This window comes from Triplophysa rosa, linkage group LG7, assembly GCF_024868665.1.
Source record: "Triplophysa rosa linkage group LG7, Trosa_1v2, whole genome shotgun sequence".
NCBI lineage: Eukaryota > Metazoa > Chordata > Actinopteri > Cypriniformes > Nemacheilidae > Triplophysa > Triplophysa rosa.
In genome coordinates this window covers 20,681,777-20,698,706 of record NC_079896.1, presented here as the reverse complement: position 1 = coordinate 20,698,706, position 16,930 = coordinate 20,681,777, and the positions used below count along the sequence as shown (strand labels likewise).

The 16,930-nt window shown below is 38.1% G+C and overlaps 1 protein-coding gene across 1 annotated transcript; it reads left to right on the top strand.

Annotated features, from left to right (window-relative positions):
• The first annotated feature begins 3,574 nt into the window (after window positions 1-3,574).
• mrps9 (mitochondrial ribosomal protein S9) lies at window positions 3,575-16,436 on the top strand. Its single transcript, XM_057338596.1, has 11 exons — window positions 3,575-3,701; window positions 4,114-4,296; window positions 9,482-9,544; window positions 9,626-9,656; window positions 9,757-9,836; window positions 13,145-13,230; window positions 13,335-13,410; window positions 13,521-13,689; window positions 14,993-15,101; window positions 15,702-15,871; window positions 16,102-16,436. Exons 1-11 carry the CDS (start codon window positions 3,603-3,605, stop codon window positions 16,191-16,193), a joined length of 1,158 nt encoding a protein of 385 aa, XP_057194579.1. The 5' UTR covers window positions 3,575-3,602; the 3' UTR covers window positions 16,194-16,436.
• Window positions 16,437-16,930: the final 494 nt, after the last annotated feature.

Below are 16,930 nucleotides of genomic sequence, written 5' to 3'. Positions count from 1 at the left end.
ACCCCATTCACTTGCATTGGTTATGTGTCCATACATTAGAAGCGAATGGGGTCCAGTGCTGTTCGGTGACCAACTTTCTTCAAAATATCTCCTTTTGTGGTATATATGATGGTGTGTTAAATAACTGCCTTCTTATACTCACTCATATTGAAATAGCTACTTTGCATTACATTATGCGAACTCAAAAGAACATATTTGGAGTGTTTTTGAAGCATTACTTCCTATCGGGAAATAAGCCTATTTTAAAAACATCTGGACATTTGCCATTTATTTTGGCGCTGGCCCCAGGTAAACAAAATCATTAGACCAAGTCTTAGCAGAGAGCCTGTGCTGTTTGTAACCAGTCAGATGTTTTCACATAAATCCCTCATGAATGGAATAAGATACAGTGTGCAGAATTCCAGAGGAAAAGCCGTTTTATGCAGCCTGCTTCTATGAATGATTGTGTCAGCCACAATGGCCACTCTAAGCAGTGTAAAAGCTTTAAGGTGAAAACGACACATGCTGTGAGATGTGCTTATCCCATCAGGAGCCAGTAAGTATATTAGAAAATCACTGCAAAGCGTGATGGAAATTATGACTGGAATAAGCCAAGATCCTGCCCTGCCACAAAAGCTTCAAGAATCCAGGCCCATCACCTTTATCCTCTCCTTCTCGCCCTCTTATTCCATGCCACCAACCCGTTTTTTCCTCAAGGGTAAATCAATATTTCTCGAGAAGGCACCATTATGACATTTCAGCCTGTGGAATTTGCCATTGCTTTCTCATTCTCTAAAACCACACAGCTCTTTTGCCTTTAAAGGAATCTTCTTTTTGGATGGCAGCCACAAAATTCCTGGAAGAAAGGTGGACATTTCTTAATCTTTTAAAAGACAGCAAAACCATCTTCACATGAGTCTGGCAAAAATAATAATGATGACATCATGCACGGTACAGTTAAAAGGTTAGTCCACCCAATAATGAAAATTCTGTCATCACTTGTTCACCTTCAGATTTTTCCAAACCAATACAGTATGAGTTTGGTTCTTCAGTGACACAGAAGAAATTGTTACTGACATATTATCCCAGGCATAGACTGTATAAAAGATGGACAGCGTGACGCCGCTTCCTTCCATTGTAATGAATTGAGCGTAAAACGTCCGACGATGGGCGCTGACATGTTACGCAAAAACGTCAGTTTGGAGCCTGGGCATGCGCAGAAGGAATTGACAGTGGTGCCAAAGTCTGCGCAGTAGTGAGCACGAAGTGGAGGGTGGTATCAAGGTCCCGCCCATATTCCCTGATGACTCAATCGTAAACTAAGAAATCATGTTACCACACCCCTTTTTTATAACATAAAATACTGCAAAATACAAAAGAATATATTTTGAAAAATGTTGGTAACCAAAAATCGTTGGTCCCAATTGACTTTTACTGTATGGACACAAAACCAATGCAAGTCACTGTGGACCAACAGTTTTCTGTTACCAACATTGTTCAAAATATCTTCAAAATAAAGTCATACAGGTTTGACATGACAAGTAAATAATGACAGAATTTTCATTTTGAACAAGAGCTATTCCTTTAAAGTTTAAAGTGCTCTATTTTCACACATCTATTCATGGTGTCTTAAAATAACAGTTGAAAAAACTTAGATCTTAGAATATAAAAATTAATAAACATTTATATAGAATTTCAATTATTGTTAAATATAAATAAATGCATCTAAATATTTCCTAAACATTTATACATGTATATGTATGTTTTGTGTTTATAAATACAAAATTATAATTATGCACATTGACATATATTACGAAACAAACTTTTATTCTGGAAGCGATTAATCATGATTAATCGTTTTACAGCCCTACTTTAGTACTTGAAAATAAAGCACTTAAAATACATTTAGGCATATTTTAGTGCACTTTTTTCACCTAGCAATGTCTGCTTTTCTGTTTCATGGAAAAACAACCCACATGGAAAAATGATAGAGGTTTTCCTTTTGGGGAAATATCCCTTTAAAGAGAATAAAGCACACAAACTTTGTTGGTCCAAGATGAATAGAACTGTAACATTTTATTTAATGTACTCCAGTTGTACTGGACCAACAAAACAAACAGCAGCTTCGCCAGTGATTCTCTATTAGAGCTGTCACGCTTAATTGTCTTTTAAATAATTGCGATTATGGCGAATAATTGTTTTAAGGCTTTGCCAATATAACTATTAATAATAATTAATTTATTGAACGAAGAAAAGATATACTTTAGAAATGTGAAAATGTTGTAAATAACTAATATTATTTACTACAGACTGGCCACAACACAGAGAAAACTGTCTTGAGCACTAAAACTATGAGGGTCTTGGTGTGTAGATGCAGCAAGTCTGGAAACAAAACAAATCAACACAAAACATGCAAAGCTAATACAACTCAAATGATGGAGAAATGTCATTTGAATGTAACTGTGAGTGCAGATTAAGGACGGTGGATGTAAAATGCAGGGGATACTGCAGATCACCATTGTTTTCTAAGGATTCACAATAATTGCGGTTATCTGAAATAATTGCGATGACGTCAAATAATTGCAATGAGACGATTATTTAATAATTGTGACAACCCTATTCTCTATTTGTTTTATTGTAAGATTAGGCCAGCTCTAGTGTGGATCCAGCAAAAAAAGTTGACGCCAACCCCTGCTAAGACTTCAGATGACACTAACTCTAAATCCACATACAGTACAAAACTGCCACATTTTGTTTTTAATATAATGTTGTTATTGCTTTAACATTTTTTATTTAAAATATGTTATATGATGTCAGCAAACTGCATGTTATTTTAGAACATTACACCTTTGCAATATGTTCTTGACACAGTCATATCTAATAAAAGATTATTATCTTATTATTTTTCTGTAAAAAATAATTATTGTGATTTTTAAGTAAATGAATAAATACAATAATAGTTTCAATAATTTTGTTTAGTCTTATGGTGTGCATCAGACATGTTAGTTCTGAGTTTGGCCAGAGTTAGCATGTGATTTATGTGAAGCTCACTGACCCCCATGGTGAATTGGAGACCAGGGGTCGAATCTATTTGTCTTTGCAAACGCTTGTGGCTAAACCTGAGCACAAATGTAGTTCATCATTGCGCCACACTAGCTCGCCAGAGCATTGACTGGCACAAACCAGAAGCGTGTGACCCTTCACTTTGATTAATGTTACTAAACCCTTACTCCAACTCCATCATGAGTGAAGAGCCAGCATTCATTAAGAACCGTGCTCACATACATTCTCTAGAATAAATGTTAGCCTGTGGCTCTGCCCTCTCCATCTGATTTGCTCTTACATAGTGTGAAGGAGATTGATTTTTTAGAAATCAGTAATTAAAAAAACTTAAAGAGAAGGTTGTTTGGTATGAATCATGACATAATTCCAAAATATATACTGTAACATTATTAAAAAAATTCACATCTTCATTTGTGCAGAAACATTTCACATTATTTCACAATGTTCTTGTAGTTACAAATCTTCACACACTGAAATGACGTTGCCGCGCTTCTTGCCGGATGTGACACACACTAATCACTTCCTGTGCGAGTCGAGCAGCGTATTCAACATGAGCAAACATGGCTGCCTCCTGTAGCAGAGGCGTGAGGTCGCTCTTCTGGAAATACGAGACTTGCAAAAAAGGTTTATGTGTGTCCTTATCAAGGACATGTCTGCAGGTAAAAACGACGCTTTCTTCTCTTTGATCATCGGCACCTCGGAGCGGTCTCTGCGTTTAGTTACTCGTGACTTGTAGTGATGCTGCATAGAGTATCGTGTCCTTGTGCAATAATATAATTCTCACGTAACAATAGAATTCTTATAGCATGTAAATAACTCTTAAATTAACACAGTATAGTGGACGGTAGATCCGTCGTGCTTTGGGAATTGTCAGAATGGCTTGAATGGTTTTGGTTTCATTATTATTTAGTATAAGACGGTTTGGCATCACTGTCAAGCAAAGCTACTAATTCAGATCGCACATTATTCAGTTTTAGAAATGCAAATGTAAACGATTATTACAGTGATGATCATTTATTAGAGGTTTCAGTCACCTTCATTTTGATCAGCGTGCTTCTCTCTTTATTTTAGCTGCCCGTCAGACAGATTTGTGTGTCTGTCTCTGTGTGGAGAAAGAACTTGGCAGCTGCAGGCCCAAAGAAATACACAGAAGAGTTTATCAAGAAGCAGGTGGAGGAGTTTGAGATTGGCAAACGTCACCTGGCCAACATGATGGGGGAAGACCCAGAAACATTCACACAGGAGGATATTGATGTAAGTTATCTCGCTACTATTCTTTTCTCCGTTCTCTTTTGTGTTCTGTTCTTCTGAAGGAGGTGAGTCGAGACGGTGTAGTGTAATAAAGATATAAAGTAAAATCAGAATTTATTTCAATACGTTAATTTTATTTTTGATGACAATATTTTTACACTATTGCTAGTTATAGTACTTGTTTATATGTTTATTTTCTTTTCATTGAGGACATGCATACTCAGCGTTTATCCTAAATGTTCTGTAGGTTGTTTTGATATAAGCATCTGCCTGTTGTGTAAATGCGTTATGAAACAAATTTGTTGCTATAAAATACAGGAAATTTCTAATCCACTTAATTAAATGGATGTAGAGTAGGGCTGTGCAATTAATCGAAAATAATTGTAATCGTCAATTTTGGCCTTCAACAATTACAAAAACAAAATAATCGACATAAAACGATTATTGTGCCGCATTCCATTTTGCAAGGATCGTCTCTTTTCTTGTGGTATAAATCCACAGCGCACCCCCTTCCTTTACAGTTGTTCAGCTGTGCTATTTCTTTACATTTATTTTTCAGTTGAATTCACAGTTTAAAAGCCAAGTTTTTTTTTATTTTTCTATGTTGTTTTAAAACTTAGTGAGTAGTCATGTTAAATAATCGGGATCTCAATATTGGCCAAAATAATCTTGATTATGATTTTTGTCATAATCGAGTAGAGTAGAGTAGAGTAGAGTAGAGTAGAGTAGAGTAGAGTAGAGTAGAGTAGAGTAGAGTAGAGTACCTCTAGCAGTAAATTGGTTTTAAAAACATTTTTTGTGAATACAGCCCTGCGGTTCATTGACTCATTCCGCTTATCACTTATCAATATGTACATGTAGGGCTGTGCCGATAAACGATATCATATCGAATCGCGATAGAATGTATTTCAAAAACGATGATAAGCTATTGGCATTTTGACTCGATATGGATTAATCTTACAGTCTAACAGAACGCAGAAATAAACGCAACAACAGTCAGTCAGCGTGCAGCTTTTATCATGCGGGTCAAAGTACAAAGTCCATTTCATACTGCACTTGGCAAAGAAAACTCAACATGAGGAGGAAAACATTACTGGAAGCGGAAACAAAGGTGAAACTAACCTCGAGTTGTCATCACGCGGTTTATCAAGTGTCTTATTTTTTTTCGCAATCGCTGGTTAAACAAAACAAACTTGAGGCGCAATTGCAAGCAAGTTACTTAGAAACTCAAGCACAAACGTTTTTATATCCATCGTTAACATATCTGCTAACATGAGCTGGTGCTTATGAAACAAACAAGCGCTGCCCTGTACAGATAAGAGATGTAATGAAGTGAGTTTGTGTGCACATTAAAATATTGAACCGTGTATGTAAGATGCTTGCATGATTAAAGAAATGTACTACAGTTTATGTGAGATGTCTTTAAGGTTCACTGAATGCATTGAATGAACCCCACTACTCGAGCAAGACATTATTGCAGCGTTATGTATGTGCGCAGGTGCTGAGCCAATAGCGTTCGAATGTACACAGTAACGGAGCCCTTTCATTGGTTGAATGTATAGAATGAACACTCCCTTTACTTAACGAGTCAATTGAGTCAAAATGAGACTGAATGAACTGGTACATGTTGTTCATGGCCTAACATCCTCTGTGTTGCAACAGTGCAATAATTTAATTGAATTTTAACTGGTTAAAGGTTAACTTTTGTTAATAAACTGTATTTAAAATAGATTAATTTAAATACAGTTTTTAATTAAATATATATCGAAATAAATATCGTTATCGATCAATATAGAAAAAAACTATCGAGTTTACTTTTTTGCCATATCGCCCAGCCCTATGTACATGCATGTTGTATGTTACTTTGGTTGGCTGTGTGAGCTGGTTATAGATTAAGAAAAATTTTCAGCACTTTTAATGATTTGTGTTGACTCATTCCGTTTGGATATTTATGTGGCCATCATGCTTTGGGCTTATTGCACATAGTTTAGTTAACACTATGAAGTTAAAGAGCTGCAAATAAAAGCTCATGAGATCATAGTGCTGTAGTTTAGATGTATTTTGTGTCTGGCTGGTCTTTGGTTCTCTCAAAATTTTTAGAATGCTTAAAAGAAAAGTAAGGATTTGGAAACCATATGAAGACAAAACAACCAGAAACCTAAATGCTGTTAAATCAAATACTCGGTGATCTAAAAGGAAAGTGTCCAAGCTGAATTTGGCAGTTTTCTGACAGTCATAAAAAGTCAAAAATCTTAAAAAAAGTATCTTTCAGAATTTGTGATTTGTCTTAAACCTTTTTCTGCCTGTAAACCAACTACAAACTGACATTTGCTCAAAGGTGTGTGTATAACCTGTTCTGAGTGGAGACTATGAGACCCGTTTACCCGTTTATGAGTTGGCAGATCAAACTGTTCAGTACTTGTGTTCGGTATCTCTTTCTCTGCCAGACTGAGAAACGTCCATAATTGATTTATTCCACTCATTTGGTCCAATTTCTCGATTCTTAGCGTGATTCCCTGATCTCTGTCACCATTAATGAATTGAGTCCTCAGAGTAAGTGTGGCTAAGAGGAGTTGACACGTACCGTCCCTCTGCCAGCTGATCGGTGGGTAAGGGGTGGAAAATGGCTGCGACTGCAGGGCACAGGGCAAGTACAAGATGGGGCGTCTGTGCCTGAGCTGGCACCAGCGTGTCTGCCAAGCGCTTCAGCCGACATGACGTTCCTGTGAATGCGCTGAAGGTGTGAAACAGCTGCACAGCAAGAGCTGCCAGGAGGAAGTAATTAATAAAGACTGCAAGCTTCACCTGCCTTCTCCCGCTGTCTTTCGTCTGCTCGCGCACGCACTTGTGTTTGCACCCGTCAGGTGGGCTCTGAACTTCACAGAGCCCGTGCGTTGGAGAGTGAACTGGATTTGGGAAGAAATTTGCTGAGTTTTTGACGATTCCAACTTTGTTTGAACTGTTAAGATGTTTTTAGGGAAGCAAAATTGTGACTTTATGGCATCACGTAGACTAGCTCCAATTTTCTTGATGCAAAGCACCTACCGTATTCACAAGCTGTTTAATGAAACGAATGCAGAATGTGTCATTCTGAAATCATCATGATTAAAGTCACAACTATGATGATGGTAAAGCTCACCAGGAAGTTTCTCATATACTTTGCTTGCCCGAATATAGTCACAACATGGCACCTCTATCGTTTTTTTAGGGAAAAACTTACATTTTTACTTGTTTTTCACTTTACATTTATCTTGGAATTATGAAAGTCTTGGAATATGGTGCAAGTAATTTGTTTTTCATTTGTTTCTGTGTCTTTTGGCAGTATACATTACCATTTCATTTCATGGAAATTGGCAGCTTGGGTATTCTGAAAAACATCTTTTGTCTGAAAATATTATGGGTTTGTCGACATATGAGTGAGCAGATGATGACAGAATTTTCATTTTTGGCCAGACGTTATTGAGCCACTATTCAAAATATTGAAACATTCCTAAAACATTTCCAATATAAACAAGTTTTATTTTTAGGTGAACCAATATTTGAAGGGACAGTTCACCCAAAAATGAAAATTCTATCATTTATTCAGTCTCATGTTAAATTGTATATGACTCTTTGTTCTGTGGACCACAAAATAAGATGTTTTGAGAAATGTCTCAGTGGTTTTGTGTTCATTCTAGATCTGTGAATCGTCAGATGCTTCACAAATCGATTCGATTACGATTCAGAAGGTCACGATTCGATGCATCTTGTCATCCAATTGTACTGTATTATTAACACAAACATTTTAAACGTTAAATGGTCACATCAGCATCAAAAATTAAGATTATTTTCCACAGCTCTAGTTCATACAATGAAAGTCAATGGGGTCCCAAATTGTTTGGTTACCAACATTCTTCAAAAAATCTTATTTTGTGTTGTGTAGAACAAAGAAAGTCATACAGGTTTAGAACGGCTTGAGGCTGAATAAATGATGAAAGGATTTTCATTTTTGGCTGAACTATCATTTTAAATCCCTTTAAATCATAGGTTTCAAACAGCAGTCCTGTGGGCCACTTTTCTGTAAAGTCAAAGTTAAAAACTTCTCCAACACACCTGCTTGTAATTTTTAAGAATATTCACTGGTTTTGATTAGGCCTGGAGTTAAACTTTACAGGACAGAGTTTAACGCCTGTGCTTTTCCCGTAAGAAAGCCTGTAAGGGTCAAAAAGAGGGTAGCCGGTATTAAATTGACGTTGTGGTGCAAGAAACCATGTCAAGCACAGGTCGACATCAAGGAAGACCGAATAAAATGCTTCAAAAACCTGTGTAATGTAAATGGATGGGATGTCAGATTTGGTCAACCTGCACAGTTTTTAACTGTATCAGCCAGATTGTATTTATTAACAGATATGTCCTTGTCACCTAGGAAGGTCGTACACTTGGTTTTGATGCTCCAGTCATCAGAGCGCATAAAGCGAGTGGTAGGACAGCTCAAAATATTCAGTGAAGTTGAGGGCGAGTGTGTAGGAAGTTTGTTATCCCAGATTGGGGCTGTGTGAAGCTCAGGCTGCAGAGGTTTCTAGAACACTATGACGAGGCTAAACCTCCCTGAGGGACTTGGGCCATATTGCTTTTCAAGGTATGAACAGGTGCTGCCTTCATCTGTCAAGCATCCTGCACCATTCTGTCTGCTCTTCTTTTTGTTTCTCTTTATCTCTCTCACATTATCTCACCTGCTGGCTTGGATGGCCCAATACATGGATGTCTGTTCTCTTGGAGTGCATCTGCCATCGCCTCACCTTTTGCTTTCATTCTCTCTGTTCTTTTCTGAAAAAACAGGGTCAAAAACCCAAAGGCAAAGAAGATTGCCAGTTCTGACCGGGTCAAGTTAAAATTTGATCCACCCTTATCCCCACTGTTGCAGTTATTTTGTCTTTATCAGGATAAAATAGGGGGTGCACAGAGAGACTTAGTTGGGGAAACATTAAATATATGTTGTCTTTACTAAAGTGTGACTTGACTTAAAGCTGGGATGTTTGTACAGTCTGACAAGCAACAATCAGACTAAAGTCATAACGTAGGGACCCGGCTTTAGATCGTATGTTAGAATGAAGTTGCTTGAAATTGCCAAAGGATGCACATTATCTGAAAAGCCACGAAGTCATTAAAACATCATGTGTAAAATTGGGTTTTTGTTTTTTTCCTATAGAAGAGCATTGCATATCTCTTCCCCTCTGGACTGTTTGAGAAGCGAGCAAGGCCTATCATGAAGGTAAGATTTGGTCCAGCTGAACCGTATTGGTCCCACTTTATAATAATTGATGCACAAGTGACACCTTTGTTTTTGTTTTAGCATCCAGACCAAATATTCCCAAAACAGACAGGTAGAGTACTAGCTCTCTGTGCTGATTCTGTTTGACTCAAAATATAAGCATGTCAATAGCTGATGATGATCATTATTGATGCCCTCTTCTCTTTTTTTAGCTGTCCAGTGGGATGCAGATAGACGTCCTTTCCACTTTCTGTTCTACACAGGGAAACAGTCTTACTACTCTCTCATGCATGTGAGTCTACGCTCCTCATGATGTTGTCAGTTGTTTTTTGATTTGTTGCCGAAAGTCATCTTGAACTTGTACTCACTTGCCGTTAGATGCAGGATCAGAGTAAAGTTGTTCCATATGGTTTTCAAATACTGGCTGTTCCTTAGGTTGAAGGTAAGATGGTTTTGAGCTGAGTTAGGGAGAGGTTTTGCTTTGTGTGGTCTACGGATGAAGGGAGTGGCACAGACAAATGTGTAGGTGGGGGCACACTATAGAGAAGTGGGTAAGTGGGAGGGGCACAGAAAAAGGTTCGTGGGTTGAAGGGAGGGGTGCGACTTGGGTCTCTGATCCCCTAAAAATGGCCTGGATGGAGTGAGGGATGATGGGGGAGCTGTGCGTGTGCGTGCGTGTGTGTGCGCGTGCGTGTGTGCGTGCGTGTGTGTGCGTGCGTGTGTGTGCATGCGTGCGTGTGCGTGCATGTGTGTGGAAAATAGTGAATGCATGCACGCATATGCAGTTCTTTGTGTTTGTGTGTGTGCATCAGTCTTGGTGATGGTGAGCCTCTTGCCTTAACCATCTCTTTGTCTCCGATGCTAATTCATTTTCAAAGTTTGTTTGTTTTTAGCCTTTTTTCCCTTCTCTACCATTCATCTCTGGACTCGACCTTGGGCTAAGACGTCTCTGTAGTAGCAGTAAAGAGTTTGTGTGCGAGTTGACTAATGTGCCATTCTCCTCGGTTTGCCCAAGCCCCTCGTCCTCCCCTTTGCCCTGCAGTAGCTGGGACCCCTGCTGCTAATTTAAATAGGTATGTCAAATCTGCCGCCGCGCACCGGCTCCCTCATCCAGTTCCGATTCGCATGGAGGTGCTCCGTGCCCAGAAACCCCGCAGCGTGCAGAAAATAATGTACAAGTCCCATTCCTGCAGAGAGGAAGATTTTTCTAGAATGAGGGAAAGCAAAACAAAAATACACTTCCTTACTGACTCAAAGAAGCACTTCTAGTCTGTACGGGTATGTTCCTAATATATCACAATGCATTTACAGCAGAGGGTATTTGAGAGGGAGGGGCAAGGGCTCCTGTTATATACTGTTTCAAATTAAACAGTGCTTTTTAAACCTGCTATGTAAAGGGATAGTTCAAGCAAATATAAAAGTTCTGTCAAAATTTATTTACCCTCTTGTCACTCAAAACCTGCATATGACTGAATATGAACACGCCAATGTTGTTTGGTTACCAACGTTCTTCAGTATCTTTTGTGTTCTACAGAAGAATGAAAGTCATATAGGTTTGAAATGATATGAGGGTGACCAAATGATGAATGAATTCTTATTTTGGGTGAACTATACCTAAAATGAGTATAGTACCATATAAATGTTTTATTTACTTGGTTATGATGGTATATTGCATATCGCATAGCCATTATTGATAAACAGTCATATACTTAACCTTGTATATATACAATACATTACATTTACATTTTATGTAATACACTTGGGCTATTCCATGCACATGTCACCCTTAAGATGAAAAATAAAGTTTTTACTAAATATTTTCACCAAATTGAAAGTTCAGATATCAATATTTGGTGGTTTTTAATACCCATGTGAAGTCTCTCTTAAAGTTTTTAAAGCATAGTTTTCCATAGTCAGGGAAGTGAATTGTCACATCCACAACAGAATTGCCACATCCATAACTGTCCATATTCCTCATAAATGAGCACATGGAAATTTGAGTAAAATAATTATTTAGTTAAGAGTCAGTTGTTGGGTATTATTGCTTCTGGTTTGTAATAGCTTAATGCAAAGTATGCTGTCTTTCAAAAACATGTGTCCTCCATTGTCACTTCCATAACATGTTCATTTTCCCCTCTTTTAAATGAGAAATTTGTGTGACTCATTTTTTCTATTATCAGGGGTTTAGTAAAATATAAAAGTATGATTTCATCTATTGGTAATAAATACATTCTCTGAGAATGTATATTTCAAGTTATGAAAATGTCACATTCATAATGCTGGAATTGCCCATTTTAATGTGTAAGGGATGATATAGCACTTTTTTATATTTTAACTTAATGTGTCAAACTTGGCACATTCTGAATTGAATTATTAGGATGGCAATTTGGATGGTACCTTGTTACCACAGATGTTGCACCTCTTTCAATAAGAAGCTCCACAGACATCCTTATGACACGTTCTACATCAAGCAACTCTTAGAAATAAATCGCCCCCTCCTGCTCATCATTAACAAAAAACACAGTAAAGCATAGATGCACATCATTGGTAGTGCTTGCTATTCCTTCCTCAACTGTAGCTCTTTTAACTTCGATTCTAAGTGCTGTATTCATCGTATTTTCAACGGAACCTTAACCTTCTACGAAAATCCTTGGGAGGAGCAAGGCCGCACAATTTAATCGTGATTTGTTTGACTACAAGGAGCCCCGGCCAACCAAAAGGCTACATTCACAGTTCATATTAAAAGCTCTCTTCCAACCTCAGATCGAGAAACCTCGATCCCCTCCTGAAGGCATTTGAATTTCTCTGGATTCGTTATGGCGCCGTGATCACGAACGGGTAACACGCATTCCCCCTCTTTTCTCTTCCTCCCCCCTTGCTTTTCTATTACTCCTCCTTTTTTGTGCTGAAAATTGGTTTTTGCCCGATGTTTGCTTTTTTGGCGAGTGCTGATGGATTATACGCACTCTATCAGGACCGAATTAAACAAACAGCTGTGGGATAATTGAGGGGGAAATGAATTCTCGCACGGGCGCGAGGAAGGCGCAGACGTGAGCTGCATGTCGGTGCCGGGTCCCGCGTCAGACCCCTGCGCCGCTGTTCTCCAACGCCGCCACGCCTGACGGGCACTCATGGGCGTGATGCCAATTTAGACAAGTGTGCCCGAGGATGCCATCCTGCTCTGCATGGCAGGTTCTCCTTTCAGAAGAGTGTGTGTATTAGGAAGCAGGGGTTAGAGGTATGTGTGCGTTTATGTGTTTGTGAGAGAGAGTGTGGGGGTTAAGGCCCAAGTGCTCCCCAATTCAATTTTCCCTCCACACACACACACAATTAAATTCAGTCAGCGCTGAAAACAGAAAGATGGAATCTGCTTTATAATGGAGACTCCCCTGTGTGTGTGTGTGTGTGTGTGTGTGTGTGTTTTTAAGCGTGTGTCGGGGGGATTTTTTTAAATCCCTGCTTTTGCTTCACTGCATCTTTTCTTTTGAGGGATTCTTGAATATCTGTGAAGAATACTTTGCTATTCAATGTATTCATAGACATATTAGTCAAAAGGACCATGTTCAAGGTATTTCTGTTTCACTTTCCTGCTGTTCCTAGGATGTGTATGAGAAGATTTTGGCGATAGAGCGACACCAAGACAAGATGAGAAATAAAGGCCTCTTCACATCAGATACCAAACAAATGTAAGGAATTTAAAACTTATTGTAAGATAACTGTTTGAGTTGAGTGAACATTTTAATGGTTTCTATCTGTGTTTATGTTTGTATCAATTTGGGTTTTTTCTCAGTTCGCTAACTGGAAGCAGGTGGCTGGTGAAAGAGGAAATGGAGGAGCTTCTGGTAGAGAATATTTCAGATCAAGATGTAAGAACAAAATATATTAAACAGGCCTCAGTGAGGAACCTGTAACTTGTGTTATTCAGTATGAACACAAGAGGGTGATGTTGTAAAGTAAATGCTGTTTTTTTGTGCAGTACATGCGGTTTATTCAGCTGATGGAGAGACTGTTGTCTATGCCCTACTGCTCTCTGGAAGAGGAGTTTGTACAGAAGTTCCGCAGACAACTGGAGGTTCAGTCCAGTAAACAGGAGATCGCTCCGCTACAGTATGACTCACAGGGAATTGCTTTCAGCGTTGCAGATGGTACTAGAGAAAATGGTCATACACATAGACTATGATTTTATTTTTGTAGTACTTAAACTATGGCGAAGTGTTTAGTTCCCCCAAAACATGAAATTTGTGGAATTGAATTATTAATTATGAGTCTTATTCCAAAAATGTAAGATTTTCTTTAAAAAAAAGTGAAAGAGGAGAATGTAGAATATTAAGCACGATATCCCGGGTGTTTTTTTCCACAAAATTTGAGTGAAAGGAGACAAACATTGTCAAATTTGGAAACAAATATTATATATTTTTTAGTTTTGTTGGTAATTTTAACTCTTAGCCATTTTGTTATGTTCTTTCTATCATTTTTTATTATTGTATTTTTTCTATGTATATTTAGTTTGTACTTATTTTCAGTTAATTTACTCAATTTAAACTTATTTCAGTTTTTTGCGTATTCAAAATTTTTTCATTTTCAAATAGTTTGGAAAGTATTTCAAATAATATTTAGACAGATGTTTTATTTGATTTCCATTAACATAAATGTGTTAATCATTTTAGTTATAGTAAACTATTTGAAACGTATACTTTGGTCTGTACGACTTCTGCATCGAGGCATGAAAATGACACCTGAACTTTTGTTGTCAAGTTTGACTTTAAACGGATAGTTCACCCAAAAATAAAAATTCTGTCATCGTATACTTGTTCCAAGTTGTTCCAAACCTGTGTAAATTTCTTTGTTCTGATGAAAACAGGGAAAGATATTTGAAAGAATGCATATAACTAAACAGTTCTGCTACCGTAGTAGAAAAAGAAGATATTTTGAAAAATGTAGGACAACAAACAGTTCTTGGGCACTTTTGACTACCATTGTAATTTTTCCTAGTGTTGTAGTTAATGGGGTCCAAGAACTGTTTGGTTACAAGCATTCTTCCAAATATCTTTCTCTGTGTTCAACCAAACAAAGACATTTTTACAGGTTTGGAACTACTAGAAAGTGAGTAATTCATGACAGAATTTTCATTTTTGGGTGACTATCCCTTTAACAATGCCAAACGCCATTGAATTTCAGTCTGGTAACAGATCATAACATACAGTGTTTAGGAATAAAACAGCAAAAGTGGTTCAGTAAATACAAACCTAAATTTTGGTCTTTTCCTCACAACATGAGGTGGATCAAATTTTCTATTATATTATATCTTTGTTTCCTTCCGTAGTAAGATCTGATTGGGGAAATCTTTTGCATTACTCAGCCCTAGTCTACACTGTCAGTTTAGCCTTTTTAGTCATTTTATCCTTATGTGTTCTTCTTTACACATTCACTGAACTCTCTATCCCACAGGCAGAAGGAAGTCAGCCAAAGCCACCATCACCCTCAGGGATAGCGGCTCTGGAAACATCACAATCAACGGCAGGAACTACCTCCAATACTTTTCTTTACTACAGGACAGGTGCGTGTGTGGGTGTCACTAGCTACTGTACTCGTCACATCTTTGTGAGAAAACAGATCCTTTCAGCAAGAGCTTTGCATGACTAGTATTTGTCTTCTACAGTTAGTATGCTACAAATGAAACTCCAACCTTCCAAAACCGAAAATGCTCATAGCCAGCATTTATGCGGATAAGGTGTGTGGAGCATGTTTAAAAAGTTAATTACACAGATGAGTGAGTCAGGGAGCTGCCGCTGTCAGCGTGCGGCCGTCTGATGCCCCTTATCGCACTGTCCGCTTCACACAAGCCTAATTGGAGTAGAAGGGGACTGTCAGCATTGTGGGTCGCCCCCATGAGCGCATATGCAGTCAGGCTAATGCATGCTTTTGCGTCGGCTCCTCAACAGTGTCCTCTCAAAGTGTCAGATTATCACTTTGTCTAAATGTGTTGCTGTAGTCTTCAATGGGGGATTTGCAAGAGTATCATTCATACAAGTGTCGAAAGCTTGAATAGTCCAGTGGAGAGAAACGTGTTTTTAATTCTCTCCTGCAAGTTGCACGTCTTTTGTGCTGTTCACATTGTCCGTATAAACCTTGATATTTTAAACTTTTTCTCTTTCAGGGAGCAGCTGATGTTTCCTCTGCACTTTGTGGACATGCTGGGCAGGTTTGACATTGAGGGCAGCGTGGAGGGGAGCGGTCACTCGTCTCAGGGCGGAGCTCTGAGATTGGCCATCTCACGGGCCCTGCTTAGCTTTGTGTCGGAGGGAGAGGTGGAAAAAATGAGGCAAGGTGAGTGATGGAAGCCCGTAGCACTATAGTGACTCAGAAATGTAAACTTTTTATTTGCACTGTGGATATTCGGATAAGAATTAAATCTGATCACAGACTTTTGTTGGTAGCCTATTTTGTAGCAGAAAAACAAAATATGCAGCAGTCACAGTTTTTATAGCATAACCATAAATTGTAAATGTAACCAAATGAGTTAAACCTAATACACAAATATTTTTTTTTATGAATAGCTGGCCTGCTGACTGCTGATCCCAGAATCAAGGAAAGGAAAAAGCCAGGCCAGGAGGGAGCACGGAAGAAGTTCACCTGGAAAAAGCGATGATCTAAAACAGCAGCCCTATAGGACAACATGACATGGATTGTGGAACTTTCTCTCTCTCATTGTCACACACTGGTTGTGATGATCATACCCCACTAAACAGACATAAACAGCCATGAGGTGATATACAAATATGGCTATAGGAAACTGTCTGACATTGCAAACTGTCCTTCTCTGTGTGTATTGTGTATATTTATATTGTATTAAAAGATTTGTCAACATCTTTCAATAAATATGTTTCTTTCATATGTCAATTTTATAGCTTTTTTTTCAGTTAAAAATGAGCCAATTTGCCAAGCTTACTAGAAATCTCTTTACTCACCACAAGAGGTCGGCAAATATTTACTAAACTGTATATTTATAAACTTAAAAAAAGTCAATTTCAAATAGGACTTTAAGGGTTTATTTACAAAAAGAAATCTGTCATGAGTTACTCACCCTCAAGTTGTTTCAAACCTGTACAAATTTCTGTTCTGTTGAACACAAAGACATTTAGAAGAATGTTAGCAACTGAGAATTCTGGGTTGGTTAAAAAATGGTAGTCAAAGGTGCCTCAGAATTCTTCAAAATGTTTCATTTTGTGTTCAACTGAACAAAAAAATACAATATTTTTTTCTACTATGGTAGTCACCCCAGAATTCTCAGTTGCTAACATTTATACAAATATCTGTCTCTGTGTGCAACAGAACGAAGAAATGTAAACAGGTTTGGAACAACTTGAGGATGTGACAGAATTTTCA